Below are 20,001 nucleotides of genomic sequence, written 5' to 3' on the forward strand. Positions count from 1 at the left end.
GTCTAACCCTACCACAGAACTATTCCAGGTCTGTGTGCTGGAGGAGTGGAAACAGAAGAAATGACACCGGAAGGCCTGTCATCTCCACCCACCCTGTATACCAGGCCATTGACACACACACAGTGTGGGGAGGCTTTGATTGACAGCTACTAATTAGAGGTCCTTCACTACAGGGGGAGGAGCATGTCTGATATAAATCAAAAGAAAGGGAAATACTCCCTCCCCCTCCCCTCTCACACAGCAGTAGTTGCTCTGGGAAACTCCACTCTGCTTACCCACTGGCCCTTTACCAAAGACTCAGAGCCAATCAGGCATTTTGATAAAAGGTTGTCTGAGAATGACATCACAATACTGCATGAGCTCAGACAAACACACGTACACACACGCACACACACACACGAGCTCAGACAAACACACGTACACACACACAAACATGAGCTCAGACAAACACACGTACACACACACACACAAACATGAGCTCAGACAAACACACACACGCAAACATGAGCTCATCTAGTTACTCTGGCAGCACACACCATACCAATACGAGACAGACAGAGAGACAGACAGACAGGCAGAGAGAGAGAAACAGACAGAGAGCGAGACAGACAGACAGGCAGAGAGAGAGAGAAACAGACAGAGAGCGAGACAGACAGACAGACAGACAGAGAATTTACCAAAAAACAGAGCAAACTAGAATGCTATTTGGCCCTAAACAGAGAGTACACAGCGGCAGAATACCTGACTACCGTGACTGAACCAAACTTAAAGGAAAGCTTCTACTACATACAGACTCAGTGAGCATAGCCTTGCTATTGAGAAAGGCCGCTGTAGGCAGACCTGGCTCTCAACAGAAGACAGGCTATGTGCACACTGCCCACAAAATGAGGAGGAAACTGAGCTGCACTTCCTAACCTCCTACCAAATGTATGACCATATTAGAGACACATATTTCCCTCAGACTACACAGATCCACAAAGAATTTTAAAAAAACAAACCCAATTTTGATAAACTCCCACATCTTTTGGATGAAATACCACAGTGTGCCATCACATCAGCAATATTTGTGACCTGTTGCCACAAGAAAAGGTCAACCAGTGAAGAACAAACACCCTTGTAAATACAACTCATATTAATGTTGATTTATATTCCCCTGTGTACTTTAACTATTTGCACATCGTTACAACACTGTAAATAGACATATGACATGTCTTTATTCTTTTATAACTTGTGAATGTAATGTTCACTGTTCATTTTTGATTGATTATTTCACTTGAGTTTATTATCTATTTAATTTGCTTTGGCAATGTTAACATATGTTTCCCATGCCAATAAAGCCCCTTGGGGGGGGGGGGGGGGGGGGGGAAGAAAGAAAGAAAGAAAGAAAGAAAGAGAGAAAGAGAGAGAGAGAGAGAGAGAGAGAGAGAGAGAGAGAGAGAGAGAGAGAGAGAGAGAGAGACCCCTCTTCCAGCTAGTCCTGGGGCTGAGTTCACAAACCTGTTTAACTAACACACTAAAACCTCAGGACCAGAACATCCAATCAATCAGCATAAACCAACTTACAACACAGTCAGAACAAAATGACATGACCTATTGGGAAACACAAGCACCAAGTAAAATGCAGTGCAATCTGGCCCTAAATCGACAGTACAGTGTTACTGATTGTCCCATTGACAATTTTATTATTATTTTAATATTGTATCATTTAATCTCCATAGTACACTTTTACAATATTTACACTGTTACATCATGCCAATATATTGACTAGAGAGAGAAAGAGACTTGCAGGCTCACAACAATCATTTGGAGTAAATATCAATCGCTCCATCCAGCCATTCATTAGGATATTCATTTGTCTTGAAAAGGGATATTCATTTATTGTCTTTAACTTGTTGATGCTACCCATCCCGGTAGCAGGATAATTGTCATCAGCAACTGCTGAATAGCATAGCGCAACAGTCAAATAATATTACTAAAAAATATTCATATTCATGAAATCTCAAGTGCCAATATTGGAAAACACAGCTTAGCCTTTTGTTAATCCACCTGTCGTCTCAGCTTTTGAAATTATGCTTTACAGCGAAAGCAATACAAGCGTTTGTGTAAGTTTATCGATAGCATAGAATAACATTATGTACACTTAGCATTAAATAGCTAGGTCACGAAAATCAGAAAATCAATCAAAAAAATAGTTTACCTTTGATGATCTTCGGATGTTTTCACTCACGAGACTCCCAGTTACACAGCAAATGTTCCTTTTGTTCCATAAAGATTATTTTTATACCCAAAATACCTCCGTTTGTCCCGTTATGTTCAGAAATCCACAGGAAAGAGCGGTCACCACAACGCAGACGTATATTCCAAATAATATCTATAATGTCCACAGAAACATGTCAAACGTTTTTTATAATCAATCCTCATGTTGTTTTTAAAATATATATTCGATAATATATCAACCGAGTGTGTAGGTTTTTCACCGGGTGGAACAATGGCCGCTTTACTCTGTAGCTCAAAAACTCACTCTGAGAGCCCCCACCTATCCACTTATGCAATGTGATCTTTCACGCTCATTTTTATAAAATAAAAGCCTGAAACTATGTCTAAAGACTGTTGACACCTTAGGGAAGCCATAGAAAAAGGAATCTGGTTGATATCCCTTTAAATGGAGGATAGGCATGCATAGGAACAGAGAGGTTTCTAAATAAGAGGCACTTCCTGATTGGATTTTCCTCAGGCTTTTGCCTGCAATATCAGTTCTGTTATACTCACAGACAATATTTTGACAGTTTTGGAAACTTCAGAGTGTTTTCTATCCTAATCTGACAATTATATGCATATTCAAGTTTCTGGGGCTGAGAAATAGGCAGTTTCAAATGGGTACGTTTTTTATAGCCAAAAACGAAAATACTGCCCCTACATGCTAAAGGTTAAAAGGGATATTCATTTATAGTCTTTAAATGGGATAGTTTGGGATTTTGGCAATGAAGCCCTTCATATACTTCCCCAGAGTCAGATGAACTTGTGGACATCATTGTTATGTCTCTGTGTCCAGTAAGAAGGACGTTAGAGGTAGTTTCATGAGCAAATGCTAACTATTGTTAGCACAATGACTGGAAGTCTATGGGTATCTTAGCAATTGTGCTAGAGCTAGCTAGCAACTTCCGTCAACCTGCATGTAGAGACATAAAAATCCCCAAGTATACCTTTAATGTAATGACCAAACAGAGAGGAAAGCCACTAGCCAGTAGTCTGACACACACAAGACTTTTACAAGCAAGAGAAAATCCATTAACCTAGGGGAGGTTGTTGCTAGGCAACCCAGCTTGCAGGAGTGAGGGAGAGAAAGAGAGAAAAGACTGTTGATAATGTGACTGAATAAAAGAGTGCAGCCAGAAGTCACAAGAAGACAGATTCTACACACACTCTCTCTTTCAATTCAAAGGGGCTCTTTCTTTCTCTCATACATACAAACAAGCTGGTATTGTATGTATGTATCTGACTCGCTCTCCCTCCCAGTCTCTCTCTTCTGTGTTCAGCGGGCTGAAGCCGATGAGACCAGAAAACAATGTTTATTTGTGTGGACAGCTGCTCAGAGAGAGGAGAGAGTGTAGTAGTGTCCTCAAGTGTGTGAAGGCTAGCCCAATATGTACACACGTGTGCTGCAGTTGCTCAAGTATGTGTGTGTAGTGAGCTTATGCTCAGCATCATGCCAAGTCTGATAGAAGATACTGAGGACCAGCCAGGCTAGAAGCCCCTCCACTACTCCTAGGGACAGATATTGATAGTTAAGGGCCAGCCAGGCTAGAAGCCCCTCCACTACTCCTAGGGGACAGATATTGACAGTTAAGGACCAGCCAGGCTAGAAGCCCCTCCACTACTCCTAGCGACAGATATTGATAGTTAAGGGCCAGCCAGGCTAGAAGCCCCTCCACTACTCCTAGGGACAGATATTGATAGTTAAGGGCCAGCCAGGCTAGAAGCCCCTCCACTACTCCTAGGGACAGATATTGATAGTTAAGGACCAGCCAGGCTAGAAGCCCCTCCACTACTCCTAGGGACAGATATTGATAGTTAAGGACCAGCCAGGCTAGAAGCCCCTCCACTACTCCTAGGGACAGATATTGATAGTTAAGGGCCAGCCAGGCTAGAAGCCCCTCCACTACTCCTAGGGACAGATATTGATAGTTAAGGGCCAGCCAGGCTAGAAGCCCCTCCACTACTCCTAGGGACAGATATTGATAGTTAAGGGCCAGCCAGGCTAGAAGCCCCTGTTCCAAGGACAGACAGAGAGTTTAGGGCCAGCCTGGCTAGAAGCCCCTGCTCCAGGGACAGACAGAGAGTTTAGGGCCAGCCTGGCTAGAAGCCCCTGCTCCAGGGACATGGTTCTCTGGCTCCTGGCAGAGGAGAAAGATCCTCAGGTTGTACTACACAGGCTCTTACCTGGACATAGTCCCTCTCCAACTGGCCCTTCTTCAGACTGTATGCCCTAGAGAGAGAGAGAAAGATAGGAGAAAGAGAATAGAGCGAGACGAGAAGATAGAGAGGAGAGAGAGAGAATAGTACTTTAACTATTTGCACATTGTTACAAATGTATATAGACCTACGACATTTGCTATGTCTTTATTATTTTTGGAACATCTATGATTGTTATGTTTACTGTTCATTTTTATTGTATTTCACTTTTGTTTATTATCTACTTCACTTGCTTTGTCAATGTTAACATATGTTTCCCATGCCAATAAAGACCTTAAATTGAATAGAGGGGGAGAGAGAGAATAGAGCGAGGAACAGAATATATAAAGAGAAGAGAGGAGAAGAGAAGAGAAGAGAAGAGAAGAGAAGAGAAGAGAAGAGAAGAGAAGAGAAGAGAAGAGAGGAGAGGAGAGGAGAGGAGAGGAGAGGAGAGGAGAGGAGAGGAGAGGAGAGGAGAGGAGAGGAGAGGAGAGGAGAGATTACAGTTGATCGACAAAAGGAGATCAATCATTGTGCTGCAGATGAAGTAGTGTGACAGTAGTCACCTAGACTAGAACACATCTCCTAGTGAGACACCACCAGACTAGAACACACCTCCTAGTACCTCCTAGTGAGACACCAGACTAGAACACACCTCCTAGTACCTCCTAGTGAGACACCACCAGACTAGAACACACCTCCTAGTACCTCCTAGTGAGACACCAGACTAGAATACACCTCCTAGTACCTCCTAGTGAGACACCACCAGACTAGAACACACCTCCTAGTACCTCCTAGTGAGACACCAGACTAGAACACACCTCCTAGTACCTCCTAGTGAGACACCAGACTAGAACACATCTCCTAGTGAGACACCACCAGACTAGAACACACCTCCTAGTACCTCCTAGTGAGACACCAGACTAGAACACACCTCCTAGTACCTCCTAGTGAGACACCACCAGACTAGAACACACCTCCTAGTACCTCCTAGTGAGACACCAGACTAGAACACACCTCCTAGTGAGACACCAGACTAGAACACACCTCCTAGTACCTCCTAGTGAGACACCAGACTAGAACACACCTCCTAGTACCTCCTAGTGAGACACCAGACTAGAATACACCTCCTAGTACCTCCTAGTGAGACACCAGACTAGAACACACCTCCTAGTACCTCCTAGTGAGACACCAGACTAGAACACACCTCCTAGTACCTCCTAGTGAGACACCAGACTAGAACACACCTCCTAGTACCTCCTAGTGAGACACCAGACTAGAACACACCTCCTAGTACCTCCTAGTGAGACACCACCAGACTAGAACACACTTCCTAGTACCTCCTAGTGAGACACCAGACTAGAACACACCTCCTAGTACCTCCTAGTGAGACACCACCAGACTAGAACACACTTCCTAGTACCTCCTAGTGAGACACCACCAGACTAGAACACACTTCCTAGTACCTCCTAGTGAGACACCAGACTAGAACACACCTCCTAGTACCTCCTAGTGAGACACCACCAGACTAGAACACACTTCCTAGTACCTCCTAGTGAGACACCACCAGACTAGAACACACTTCCTAGTACCTCCTAGTGAGACACCACCAGACTAGAACACACCTCCTAGTACCTCCCAGTGAGACACAAGACTAGAACACACTTCCTAGTACCTCCTAGTGAGACACCACCAGACTAGAACACACCTCCTAGTACCTCCTAGTGAGACACCACCAGACTAGAACACACCTCCTAGTACCTCCTAGTGAGACACCAGACTAGAATACACCTCCTAGTACCTCCTAGTGAGACACCAGACTAGAATACACCTCCTAGTACCTCCTAGTGAGACACCAGACTAGAATACACCTCCTAGTACCTCCTAGTGAGACACCAGACTAGAACACACCTCCTAGTACCTCCTAGTGAGACACCAGACTAGAACACACCTCCTAGTACCTCCTAGTGAGACACCACCAGACTAGAACACACTTCCTAGTACCTCCTAGTGAGACACCAGACTAGAACACACCTCCTAGTACCTCCTAGTGAGACACCACCAGACTAGAACACACCTCCTAGTACCTCCTAGTGAGACACCAGACTAGAACACACCTCCTAGTACCTCCTAGTGAGACACCACCAGACTAGAACACACTTCCTAGTACCTCCTAGTGAGACACCACCAGACTAGAACACACCTCCTAGTACCTCCTAGTGAGACACCACCAGACTAGAACACACCTCCTAGTACCTCCTAGTGAGACACCACCAGACTAGAACACACCTCCTAGTACCTCCTAGTGAGACACCACCAGACTAGAACACACCTCCTAGTACCTCCTAGTGAGACACCAGACTAGAACACACCTCCTAGTACCTCCTAGTGAGACACCACCAGACTAGAACACTGATTTCTGAACTATTTAAATCAAAGTTTCAAAAACACGCAATGAAAATCTTTAAAAAAAAGGACAAGAAAGCAATGTTTTCAGCTCAACATCCTTTATGTGTGCGTGCCGTGTGTGTTCTCTTTTAAGCCATGTGGACATCAATGCTGTCGTGTTCCTGGCGAAGCAGGAAGAAGTACATTCTACTATCATTTCATGTTTTGGAGGGGATTTCTGTTTGTTTGGTCCATTGCCAAGGGAAGGAAGGAAGGAAGGAAGGAAGAGGGGTGAGAAAGGAAGGAAGAAAGGAATGAAGAAAAGGAAGGAAGGAAGGAAGGAAGAAAAGGAAGGAAGGAAGAAAGAAAGGAAGAGTGGGAGAAAGCGAGATAAAGAGGGAGGAAGGAGAGCAGAGTGAAATAGAGAGTGGACTCTCTCACATGGTTATGCAAGGCAGGAATTTCTGTCCCTCTCGCTCTCCCCCTCGTCCCCCTCGTCCCTCACATCCCCTTCCTCCCTCCCTCAGCCCCTTTCTATCCAAGAGTTTGTCCCTCTCGCTCTCCCCCTCGTCCCCCTCGTCCCTCACATCCCCTTCCTCCCTCCCTCAGCCCCTTTCTATCCAAGAGTTTGTACCTCTCGCTCTCCCCCTCGTCCCTCACATCCTTTTCCTCCCTCCCTCAGCCCCTTTCTATCCAAGAGTTTGTCCCTCTCGCTCTCCCCCTCGTCCCCCTCGTCCCTCACATCCCCTTCCTCCCTCCCTCAGCCCCTTTCTATCCAAGAGTTTGTCCCTCTCGCTCTCCCCCTCGTCCCTCACATCCTTTTCCTCCCTCCCTCAGCCCCTTTCTATCCAAGAGTTTGTACCTCTCGCTCTCCCCCTCGTCCCTCACATCCCCTTCCTCCCTCCCTCAGCCCCTTTCTATCCAAGAGTTTGTCCCTCTCGCTCTCCCCCTCGTCCCTCACATCCCCTTCCTCCCTCCCTCAGCCCCTTTCTATCCAAGAGTTTGTCCCTCTCGCTCTCCCCCTCGTCCCTCACATCCCCTTCCTCCCTCCCTCAGCCCCTTTCTATCCAAGAGTTTGTCCCTCTCGCTCTCCCCCTCGTCCCTCACATCCCCTTCCTCCCTCCCTCAGCCCCTTTCTATCCAAGAGTTTGTACCTCTCGCTCTCCCCCTCGTCCCTCACATCCCCTTCCTCCCTCCCTCAGCCCCTTTCTATCCAAGAGTTTGCAAAGCTGTGATCAAGGAAAAGGGTGGCTACTTTGAAGAATCTCAAATATATTTTGATTTGTTTAACACTTTATTGGTTACTACATGATTCCATTTGTATTATTTCATAGTTTTGATATCTTCACTATTATTCTACAATGTAGATAATAGTTCACATAAAGAAAAACCTTTGAATGAGTAGGTGTGTCCAGATTTGACTGATAGTGTACATATCTTTTTTGACTGTAATGAAAATCAGGCTGTTTATTATGGCCTGTGGAATGTTGTCCCACTCCTCTTCAATGGCTGTGCGAAGCTGCTGGATACTGGCGGGAACTGGAAATTGCTGTCATACACATCGATCCAGAGCATCACAAACTTGCTCAATGGGTGACATGTCTGTTGAGTTTGTAGGCAATGAAAGAACTGGGACATTTTCAGCTTCCAGGAATTGTGTACAGATCCTTGCGACACAGGGCTGTGCATTATCATTGGTGGATGAATGACATGACAATGGGCCTCAGGATCTCTTCACGGTATCTCTGTGCATTCAAATTGCCATCAATAAAATGCAATTCTGTTCGTTGTCTATAGCTTATGCCTGCCCATACCATAACCCCACTCAGTTCACAATGCTGACATCAGCAAACCACACAACGCCATACACCTGGTCTGCGGTTGTGAGGCCGGTTAGACATACTGAAAAATTCTTTAAAATGACATTGGAGGCGGCTTATGGTAGAGAAATTTAAATTAAATTATCTGGCAACAGCACTAGAGGACATTCCTGCAGTCTGCAAGCCAATTACACGCTCCCTCAAAACTTGAGACAGTGGCATTGTGCTGTGTGACAAACCTGCACATTTTAGAGTGGCCAATTATTATCCCCAGCACAAGGTGCACCTGTACAATGATCATGCTGTTTAATCAGCATCTTGATATACCACACCTGTCAATTTTAGAATAAGGCTGGAACTTAACAAAATGTGGAATAAGTCATGGGGTTTGAATAGTTTTCGAAGGCACTGTATATAATGTATTTTTTCACACTGTTTGGTGTATTATCTATGTGTGTACATTTGTACTAACATCCATACATGATGTTCTTCCTCTGGGCAGTGAAAGCCGACCTGGTTCTGAGTCCGGTCCCTTGGGCCAGCTTGTGCGCGCACACACTTTCCCAGGATAGGTTCAACCAGCACAGTCATGCTGCAAACTCAGTTTCCACTTCAAACTCTCAATATGAAATAACAGAACCTCCCACCCTTCCCCCTCTAAACTTGAACCACTACAAGGGCTGTGAAGCTTATGGAATTTTGGACGACACACACACACACACACACACAATTCCTATTTCAGGTCTCAAACAGAGGGACGGAAAGACAGACAGACACAGTGATTTGATTCAGGGGACAGAGGGAGGGGTAGATGGATGGGGCGAGTGGAGAGGAAGGTGATACTTAAAGAGCATAATTACCCACAATCCCCTTTAACACAAATTACAGCCCAGACAGGAAGAGACCTCATCAAGCTTTTCACTGCGTGTGTGTGTGTGTGTGTGTGTGTGTGTGAAACTGAGCCATAGACATTCTGGGTTTTTATCTCAATCAAATACTACTAATGCAACAGGTTCCTAGTCACTGTTTAGACAGTACCAGACACCCCCTATAAAACACACTCTCCTTTCTCTGTCCAGAAAAGGACTGCTTCACAACACACACACACACACACACACACACACACACACACACACACACACACACACACACACACACACACACACACACACACACACACACACACACACACACACACACACACACACACACACACACACACACACACACACACACCACCAGTGTGCGTTCTTTACAGACAAAGACAGACAGACCAACAGATAGATAGACATCCATGAACCAGCGCCTCTGGTTGCAGTATATGCATGCCCCACTAATACCATCAGCCAGTCAGTGATCAGCGTTTAACTCCACCCCTAAAAACCAGACACCATGAAACAGACACATGCTTCTAACGTCCTCCAGGCCTCTTCGGTGTAGTAGGCAGCCAGGCCTCTTCGGTGCAGTAGGCAGCCAGGCCTCTTCGGTGTAGTAGGCAGCCAGGCCTTTTCGGTGCAGTAGGCAGCCAGGCCTCTTCGGTGCAGTAGGCAGCCAGGCCTCTTCGGTGCAGTAGGCAGCCAGGCCTCTTCGGTGCAGTAGGCAGGCAGGCCTCTTCGGTGCAGTAGGCAGGCCTCTTCGGTGCAGTAGGCAGGCCTCTTCGGTGCAGTAGGCAGGCCTCTTCAGTGCAGTAGGCAGCCAGGCCTCTTCGGTGCAGTAGGCAGGCCTCTTCGGTGCAGTAGGCAGCTAGGCCTCTTCGGTGCAGTAGGCAGGCCTCTTCGGTGCAGTAGACAGGCCTCTTCGGTGCAGTAGACAGGCCTCTTCGGTGCAGTAGGCAGGCCTCTTCGGTGCAGTAGGCAGCCAGGCCTCTTCGGTGCAGTAGGCAGGCCTCTTCGGTGCAGTAGGCAGCCAGGCCTCTTCGGTGCAGTAGGCAGCCAGGCCTCTTCGGTGCAGTAGGCAGGCCTCTTCGGTGCAGTAGGCAGGCCTCTTCGGTGCAGTAGGCAGGCCTCTTCGGTGCAGTAGGCAGGCCTCTTCGGTGCAGTAGGCAGCCAGGCCTCTTCGGTGCAGTAGGCAGCCAGGCCTCTTCGGTGCAGTAGGCAGGCCTCTTCGGTGCAGTAGGCAGGCCTCTTCGGTGCAGTAGGCAGGTCTCTTCGGTGCAGTAGGCAGCGTGTCAGCCTTCTAATCTGAAGGTTGTGAGTTCACAGAGGGAAGACTGTTTCACAACAACAAACTCAAAGCCTCTACATATTTAAAAGAAGCATTCAAACTGAACCAAAAAAAAGACAAAAGCTCAATACTTTAATCTTAAAGCACCAAAAATAAACTTTACAAAAACATGATTCAAAAAAACTATACAAATGAAATGAAACTTTAACAACAACAATATAAACTAGTTTTTAGGCTAGTTTGAGTTTCTAAGTGCCCACACTAATTCCCACGTCTCCACGTTGAACACCCTGTTCAGGAGGAGTATGCTAAACTTACGCTTTACACACAACCGAGTCACTCGTCAATGGGAACTCTGAACCATTGACAAAAGACTACCGAGCAGTATGAGCAGACACCTGGTGCTGTGGCTTAGTTGGTTAAAGCGCCTGTCTAGTAAACAGGAGATCCTGAGTTCGAATCTCAGCAGCGCCTTTTTTACAACGGCAGGGAGTGTTTTCATTACCCAGCAAGGCACGCATCCATGCACCATGAATAAAACACTCCCAAAAGCCCAGAGGCACCATTAGGTGCTGTGGCTTAGTTGGTTAAAGCGCCTGTCTAGTAAACAGGAGATCCTGAGTTCGAATCTCAGCAGTGCCTTTTTCCTAATCGGCAGCATGTAGTTCTACCAGCGGCTTGAGAACAGATCATGTTCCACCAAAAGTTTAAAAGACACAAACTGGGATATGTCCTGCTGTTCAGTGGTCATCTCAATGAATGACGTGCCCATTGAGTCTGGACTGGAAACAGCCTTCAATTTATTAATAAAACACCTAATAATGGCAGGGAGTGTTTTCAGCAAAGAGCAAGACTCATCCATGGCACATTAAGAACCATGAAAAAAGGTATCTGCAGATCCTTAAGCAACCACCACTTAGTTGGTTAAAGCGTTGGTCTAGTAAACAGAAGATTCTGAATTTGAATCTTAGTGGTGCCTTTTTAACAATGGCAGGGAGTGTTTTCAGCAAAGATCAAGGCTCTCAACCATAGCACATATGAACTAGGGATGTGACAAATGGACATCTTTTGTTAAAAACTGATTTTTTTTTACTGCAAAAACTGCAAACCTTTCTGCCCCTCTCCCTCACTTCCCTAACCTTTCTGCCCCTCTCCCTCCCCTTTCTGCCCCTCTCCCTCCCTTCCCTAACCTTTCTGCCCCTCTCCCTCCCCTTTCTGCCCCTCTCCCTCCCTTCCCTAACCTTTCTGCCCCTCTCCCTCCCCTTTCTGCCCCTCTCCCTCCCTTCCCTAACCTTTCTGCCCCTCTCCCTCCCCTTTCTGCCCCTCTCCCTCCCCTTTCTGCCCCTCTCCCTCCCCTTTCTGCCCCTCTCCCTCCCTTCCCTAACCTTTCTGCCCCTCTCCCTCCCCTTTCTGCCCCTCTCCCTCACTTCCCTAACCTTGCTTCCTCTCCCTCCCTTCCCTAACCTTTCTGCCCCTCTTCCTTTCTTCCCTAACCTTTCTGCCCCTCTCCCTCACTTCCCTAACCTTTCTTCCTCTCCCTCACTTCCCTAACCTTTCTGCCCCTCTCCCTCCCTTCCCTAACCTTTCTGCCCCTCTCCCTTTCTTCCCTAACCTTTCTGCCCCTCTCCCTCACTTCCCTAACCTTTCTTCCTCTCCCTCACTTCCCTAACCTTTCTGCCCCTCTCCCTCCCTTCCCTAACCTTTCTGCCCCTCTCCCTCCCTTCCCTAACCTTTCTGCCCCTCTCACTCCCCTTTCTGCCCCTCTCCCTCCCTTCCCTAACCTTTCTGCCCCTCTCCCTCCCCTTTTTGCCCCTCTCCCTCCCTTCCCTAACCTTTCTTCCTCTCCCTCACTTCCCTAACCTTTCTGCCCCTCTCCCTCACTTCCCGAACCTTTCTGCCCCTCTCTCTCACTTCCATAACTAACCCTTCTGCCCCTCTTCCTCCCTTCCCTAACCTTTCTGACCCTCTCCCTCACCTTTCTGCCCCTCTCACTCACTTCCCTAACCTTTCTGCCCCTCTCCCTCACCTTTCTGCCCCTCTCCCTCCCTCCCTCCCTCCCTCCCTCCCTCCCTCCCTCCCCTCTGTTCCCTATCCTCCTCCAGTCCTCTTTTCCTCCTTCCCTTTCTCCCTGCCTTTGTCTACCTACCTTCCCCTCTCCCTCCATTCCTTTCCTCCTTCCCTCCCTCCAAGACATCCATATGAGTTCACACTCCAAATATGCTCAAGCTCTAGTTCTCTCAGCTCTCTTTGACTCACAGAGACAGGAAAAAATTAGGCCTACATGTGGTATGCACGCACACACACAATCTTTGGACATGTCTACGTGTGGTATGCACGCACACACACGATCTTTGGACATGTCTTTGCCACTCAGGTAACGCTGCCATGGCTAGCTCTGCTGTAGGTAAACAAGCAACCAATGATCAGATCACACACACACACACACACACACACACACACACACACACAATCCCCAAAAGCTCATTTACACCTGGTTAAATATGAAATATTATCTATTGACTGGTATCACCGAGGACAGAATATGGCAGTTTGAATCCTGCAGACAAGCTCACATAACTAGCATTCACAGGCTTTCTGATAGGTGTGGTTGTGTTATTTAATGACCTTTGGCTGTATTGTCGACCGTGTTTGCTGTGTTTTTTCATAAGTAATGTGTTTTGACAAAGGCATGAAAACTAAATGTCCTCAAGAGAGAGGACGATAAATGAAATCTGAATTAGAAACGCATGTGATCATGTTAGCTTCCTCCCATCTGAGCTTCCCGCTGTACTCAGCAGCCTGGATTCATAAACTAATTAATTAATAAAGTAGATTCTTTCAAACAACCCTTTCTTCCTCTCCTCTCTACTACTCCCTACATCCTCCTCTCTGTCCCTCTCTTCGTGAAGAAACAAAAACCTTCCTTTCATCTCTGTGGCCAGAGAGAGATCAACCATTACCCACAATCCTCTGGTCCTTCCCACCTCTTCCTGTCATTCCTGACTGTGTGAAGGTTATTATAGTAAACTAAATCTGAAACTAATACGAAAACTAATCATGAAAGAACAATTTAGTAACTGAAATAAAATACTTAACAAATTCATCTGAAAAACTCAAACTACTTGTGGAATCGATAACAGCTGGTAAACCGTTTTAACCAAATCAGAGACCCAGCCGTTGTATAATATAAAATAAAAACAATCATGAATTATGTTAAGTTTTAGTTTGGGTGAAAATAGAATGGGATTTTCAAGCTACTGAATCTGGAGGGTAAATAAAATACATTTCTAAACAAATGTTATTCGTCACATGATTCATAAACAAAAGGTTTACTTATGGGCCCTTCCCAACGCAGTGAGAAAGAAACTAGAGAAACATTAGAAAAGTCAAACAAATAAAAATGAGTAATGATAACTTGGCTGTATACACGGCCCTCCATTTCCTGTGGTCCGTCATCAGCTCCTCTGTCTTGCTCACGATTAGGGAGAGGTTGTTGTCCTGGCACCACACTGCTAGGTCTCTATTTTTTAATTTGACCTTTATTTAACTAGGCAAGTCAGTTAAAAACAAATTCTTATTTTCAATGACAGGCTAGGAACAGTGGGTTAACTGCCTGTTCAGGGGCAGAATGACATATTTTTACCTTGTCGGCTCGGGGATACGATCTTGCAACCTTTCGGTTACTAGTCCAACGCTCTAACCACTAGGCTACGCTCTGACCTCCCTATAGGCTGTCTCATCGTCGTCGGTGATCAGGCCTACCACTGTCGTGTCGTCGGCAAACTCAATGAGGGTGTTGGAGTCAGGCGCGACAACGCAGTCGTGGGTGAACAGGGGGTACAGGAGGGGCCCGTTTTAGGGGTTGGCGTGGCAGAGGTGTTGTTACCTACCCTCACCACCTGGGGGCGGCCCGTCAGGAAATCCAGGATCCAGTTGCAGGAGGAGGTGTTTAGTCCCAGTGTCCTTAGCTTAGTAATGAGCTTTGAGGGTACTATGGTGTTGAACGCTGAGCTGTAGTCAATAGACAGCATTCTCACGTAAGTGTTCCTTTTGTCCAGGTGGGAAAGGGCAGTGTGGAGTGCAATAGAGCTTGCGTCATCTGTGGATCTGTTGGTGCGGTTTGCAAATTGTCGTGGGTCCAGGGTGTCTGTGATGATGGTGTTGATGTGATGATCTGGCTCACATGTGAGTAGCATGTGAGTGCTACGGGGCGATAGTCATTTAGACAGGTTACTTTGGCGACCTTGGGGCACAGGGTCTATGGTGGTCTGCTTGAAACATGTATTACAGACTGGGTCAGGATTGAACATGTCAGTGAAGACACTTGCCAGTTGGTCAACACATGCTCTGAGTACACATCCTGGTAATCCGTCTGGCCCTGCGGCCTTGTGAATGTTAACCTGTTTAAAAGGTCTAACTCACTTCAGCTACGGAGAGCATGATCACACAGCTGTCCGGAAAAGCTGTTGCTCTCATGCATAGTTCAGTGTTGCTTGCTTTGAAGCGAGCATAGAAGGCATTTAGCTCGTCTGGTAGGCTCACGTCACTGGGAAGCTCGCAGCTGTGTTTCCCTTTGTAATCCATGATAGTTTGCAAGCCCTGCCACATCCAACGAGCATCAGAGCCGTTGAGGTAGGATTCGATCTTAGTCCTGTATTGAAGCCTTGCCTGTTGGATGGTTCGTTGAAGGGCGTAGCGGGATTTCTTATAAACGTCCGGACTAGAGGTCAACCGATTAATCGGAATGGCCGTATTTTTAGACACCGATTTGACACCATTATTTAATCTTTATTTAACTTGGCGAGTCAGTTAAGAACACATACTTACTTTCAATGACGGCCTAGGAAAGGTGGGTTAACTGCCTTGTTCAGGGGCAGAATGACAGATTTTTACCTTGTCAGCTCGGGGGTTCAATCTTGCAACCTTACAGTTAACTAGTGACAGTGACAGGGGCTGTGTCACTGGCTTACTGGTGCTCTTTCATGCAGTCCCTAGGAGGGGTGCGTCACTTGAGTGGGTTGAGTCACTGATGTGATCTTCCTGTCTGGGTTGGCGCGCCCCCTTGGGTTGTGCCGTGGCGGAGATCTTTGTGGGCTATACTCGGCCTCGTCTCAGGATGGTAAATTGGTGGTTGAAGATATCCCTCTAGTGGTGTGGGGGTTGTGCTTTGGCAAAGTGGGTGGGGTTATATCCTTCCTGTTTGGCCCTGCCTGGGGGTATCTTCGGATGGGGCCACAGTGTCTCCTGACCCCACCTGTCTCAGCCTCCAGTTTATGCTGCAGCAGTTTATGTGTCGGGGGGGCTAGGGTCAGTTTGTTATATCTGGAGTACTTCTCCTGTCCTATTCGGTGTCCTGTGTGAATTTAAGTATGCTCTCTTTAATTCTCTCTTTCTTTCTCTCTCTCGGAGGACCTGAGCCTTAGGACCATGCCTCAGGACTACCTGGCATGATGACTCCTTGCTGTCCCCAGTCCACCTGGCCGTGCTGCTGCTCCAGTTTCAACTGTTCTGCCTGCGGCTATGGAATCCTGACCTGTTCACCGGACGTGCTACCTGTTCCTGACTTGCAGTTTTCAACTCTAGAGACAGCAGGAGTGGTAGAGATACTCTGAATGATCGGCTATGAAAAGCCAACTGACATTTACTCCTGAGGTGCTGACCTGTTGCACCCTCGACAACCACTGTGATTATTATTATTTGACCGTGCTGGTCATTTATGAACATTTGAACATCTTGGCCATGTTCTGTTATAATCTCCACCCGGCACAGCTAGAAGAGGACTGGCCACCCCTCATAGCCTGGTTCCTCTCTAGGTTTCTTCCTAGGTTCTGGCCTTTCTAGGGAGTTTTTCCTAGCCACCGTGCTTCTACACCTGCATTGCTTGCTGTTTGGGGTTTTAAGCTAGGTTTCTGTACAGCACTTTGATATATCAGATGATGTAAGAAGGGCTTTATAAATACATTTGATTTGAACTAGTCCAACGCTCTAACCACCTGATTACATTGCACTCCACGAGGAGCCTGCCTGTTAGAGCCTGCCTGATGCTACCATGTTGTGTTGCTACCATGTTGTGTTGCTACTATGTTGTGTTTGCTACCATGTTGCGTTGCTACCATGATGCTACCATGTTGTGTTGCTATGTTGTTGTCTTAGGTCTCTCTTTATGTAGTGTTGTCTCTCTTGCAGGTCTCTCTTTATGTAGTGTTGTCTCTCTTTATGTAGTGTTGTCTCTCTTTATGTGAGAGAGAGAGAGAGAGAGAGACATTGGGATGGTGTTCTTCGGCTTGCAAGCCTCCCCCTTTTTCCTCCAAACATAACGATGGTCATTATGGCCAAACAGTTCTATTTTTGTTTCAACAGACTAGAGGACATTTCTCCAAAAAGTACGATATTTGTCCCCATGTGCAGTTGCAAACCGTAGTCTGGCTTTTTTATGGCGGTTTTGGAGCAGGGGCTTCTTCCTTGCTGAGCGGCCTTTCAGGTTATGTCGATATAGGACTCGTTTTACTGTGGATGTAGATACTTTTGTACCGGTTTCCTCCAGTATCTTCACAAGGTCCTTTGCTGTTGTTCTGGGATTGATTTCCTCATTTCGTACCAAAGTACGTTCATCTCTAGGAGACAGAACGCGCCTCCTTCCTGAGTGGTGTGACGGCTGCGTGGTCCCATGGTGTTTATACTTGCGTACTATTGTTTGTACAGATGAACGTGGTATCTTCAGGCATTTGAAAATTGCTCCCAAGGATGAACCAGACTTATGGAGGTCTACAATATTTTTTTCTGAGATCTTGGCTGATTTCTTTTGATTTCCCATGATGTCAAACAAAGAGGAACTGAGTTTGAAGGTAGGCCTTGAAATACATCCACAGCCTATCAGAAGCTTCTAAAGCCATGACATCATTTTCTGGAATTTTCCAAGCTGTTTAAAGGCAGAAGTCAATTTAGCGTTTGTAAACTTCTGATCCACTGGAATTGTGATACAGTGAATTATAAGTGAAATAATCTGTCTGTAAACAATTGTTGGAAAAATTACTTGTGTCATGCACAAAGTAGATGTCCTAACCGACTTGCCAAAACTATAGTTTGTTAACAAGAAATTTGTGGAGTGGTTGAAAAATTAGATTTAATGACTCCAACCTAAGTGTATGTAAACTTCCGACTTCAACTGTATATGTGTCTATATGCCTGTCTAGCTATATGCCTGTCTAGCTATATGCCTGTCTAGCTATATGCCTGTCTAGCTATATGCCTGGCTAGCTATATGCCTGTCTAGCTATATGCCTGTCTAGCTATATGCGTGTCTAGCTATATGCGTGTCTAGCTATATGCGTGTCTGGCTATATGCCTGTCTAGCTATATGAGTGTCTAGCTATATGCGTGTTTGGCTATATGCCTGTCTAGCTATATGCCTGTCTAGCTATATGCCTGTCTGGCTATATGAGTGTCTAGCTATATGCGTGTTTGGCTATATGCCTGTCTAGCTATATGAGTGTCTAGCTATATGCCTGTCTGGCTATATGAGTGTCTAGCTATATGCGTGTCTGGCTATATGAGTGTCTAGCTATATGCGTGTCTAGCTATATGTGTGTCTAGCTATATGAGTGTCTAGCTATAAGTGTGTCTGGCTATAAGTGTGTCTGGCTGTATGCGTGTTTAGCTATATGCGTGTCGAGGTGTTTTGTCCTCTCCGATTAAACAAGCCCCAGGATTAATTAGGGTTAATGAACTCAGAGCAGCTTTGGGGACTAAAGAGTTAAGATCTCAGATTTTCAGAGGAAAGTGTGTGTGTCTGTGTGTTTCTAATTTATGTGTCTATGTGCATCAGCAAGCACATACAGTGCCTTGCGAAAGTATTCGGCCCCCTTGAACTTTGCGACCTTTTGCCACATTTCAGGCTTCAAACATTAAGATATAAAACTGTATTTTTTTGTGAAGAATCAACAACAAGTGGGACACAATCATGAAGTGGAACGACATTTATTGGATATTTCAAACTTTTTTAACAAATCAAAAACTGAAAAATTGGGCGTGCAAAATGATTCAGCCCCCTTAAGTTAATACTTTGTAGCACCACCTTTTGCTGCGATTACAGCTGTAAGTCGCTTGAGGTATGTCTCTATCAGTTTTGCACATCGAGAGACTGAAATTTTTTCCCATTCCTCCTTGCAAAACAGCTCGAGCTCAGTGAGGTTGGATGGAGAGCATTTGTGAACAGCATTTTTCAGTTCTTTCCACAGATTCTCGATTGGATTCAGGTCTGGACTTTGACTTGGCCATTCTAACACCTGGATATGTTTATTTTTGAACCATTCCATTGTAGATTTTGCTTTATGTTTTGGATCATTGTCTTGTTGGAAGACAAATCTCCGTCCCAGTCTTTTGCAGACTCCATCAGGTTTTCTTCCAGAATGGTCCTGTATTTGGCTCCATCCATCTTCCCATCAATTTTAACCATCTTCCCTGTCCCTGCTGAAGAAAATAAGGCCCAAACCATGATGCTGCCACCACCATGTTTGACAGTGGGGATGGTGTGTTCAGGGTGATGAGCTGTGTTGCTTTTACACCAAACATAACGTTTTGCATTGTTGCCAAAAAGTTCAATTTTGGTTTCATCTGACCAGAGCACCTTCTTCCACATGTTTGGTGTGTCTCCCAGGTGGCTTGTGGCAAACTTTAAACTACACTTTTTATGGATATCTTTAAGAAATGGCTTTCTTCTTGCCACTCTTCCATAAAGGCCAGATTTGTGCAATATACAACTGATTGTTGTCCTATGGACAGAGTCTCCCACCTCAGCTGTAGATCTCTGCAGTTCATCCAGAGTGATCATGGGCCTCTTGGCTGCATCTCTGATCAGTCTTCTCCTTGTATGAGCTGAAAGTTTAGAGGGACGGCCAGGTCTTGGTAGATTTGCAGTGGTCTGATACTCCTTCCATTTCAACAGTGCTCCTTGGGATGTTTAAAGCTTGGGAAATCTTTTTGTATCCAAATCCGGCTTTAAACTTCTTCACAACAGTATCTCGGACCAGCCTGGTGTGTTCCTTGTTCTTCATGATGCTCTCTGCGCTTTTAACGGACCTCTGAGACTATCACAGTGCAGGTGCATTTATACGGAGACTTGATTACACACAGGTGGATTGTATTTATCATCATTAGTCATTTAGGTCAACATTGGATC

The 20,001-nt window shown here is 46.0% G+C and overlaps 1 protein-coding gene and 2 non-coding genes across 3 annotated transcripts in view; 2 read left to right on the forward strand and 1 right to left on the reverse strand.

Moving 5' to 3' along the window:
• LOC110512371 (F-BAR and double SH3 domains protein 2) overlaps positions 1-20,001 on the reverse strand; it is a 117,818-nt gene that overhangs the window by 87,602 nt on the left and 10,215 nt on the right. Inside the window, 1 exon segment of the mRNA XM_090223895.1 lies at positions 4,441-4,486. Coding sequence (XP_090080021.1) covers positions 4,441-4,486 — 46 coding nt within the window.
• Positions 11,224-11,297, forward strand: trnat-agu (transfer RNA threonine (anticodon AGU)). Its single transcript has one exon. It is a non-coding gene; the product is annotated as a tRNA-Thr (tRNA).
• trnat-agu (transfer RNA threonine (anticodon AGU)) lies at positions 11,392-11,465 on the forward strand. The gene has a single exon. It is a non-coding gene; the product is annotated as a tRNA-Thr (tRNA).

Source organism: Oncorhynchus mykiss, chromosome 27 (assembly GCF_057628025.1).
Source record: "Oncorhynchus mykiss isolate SJ-2025 chromosome 27, ASM5762802v1, whole genome shotgun sequence".
In the NCBI taxonomy this organism is placed as follows: Eukaryota; Metazoa; Chordata; class Actinopteri; order Salmoniformes; family Salmonidae; genus Oncorhynchus; species Oncorhynchus mykiss.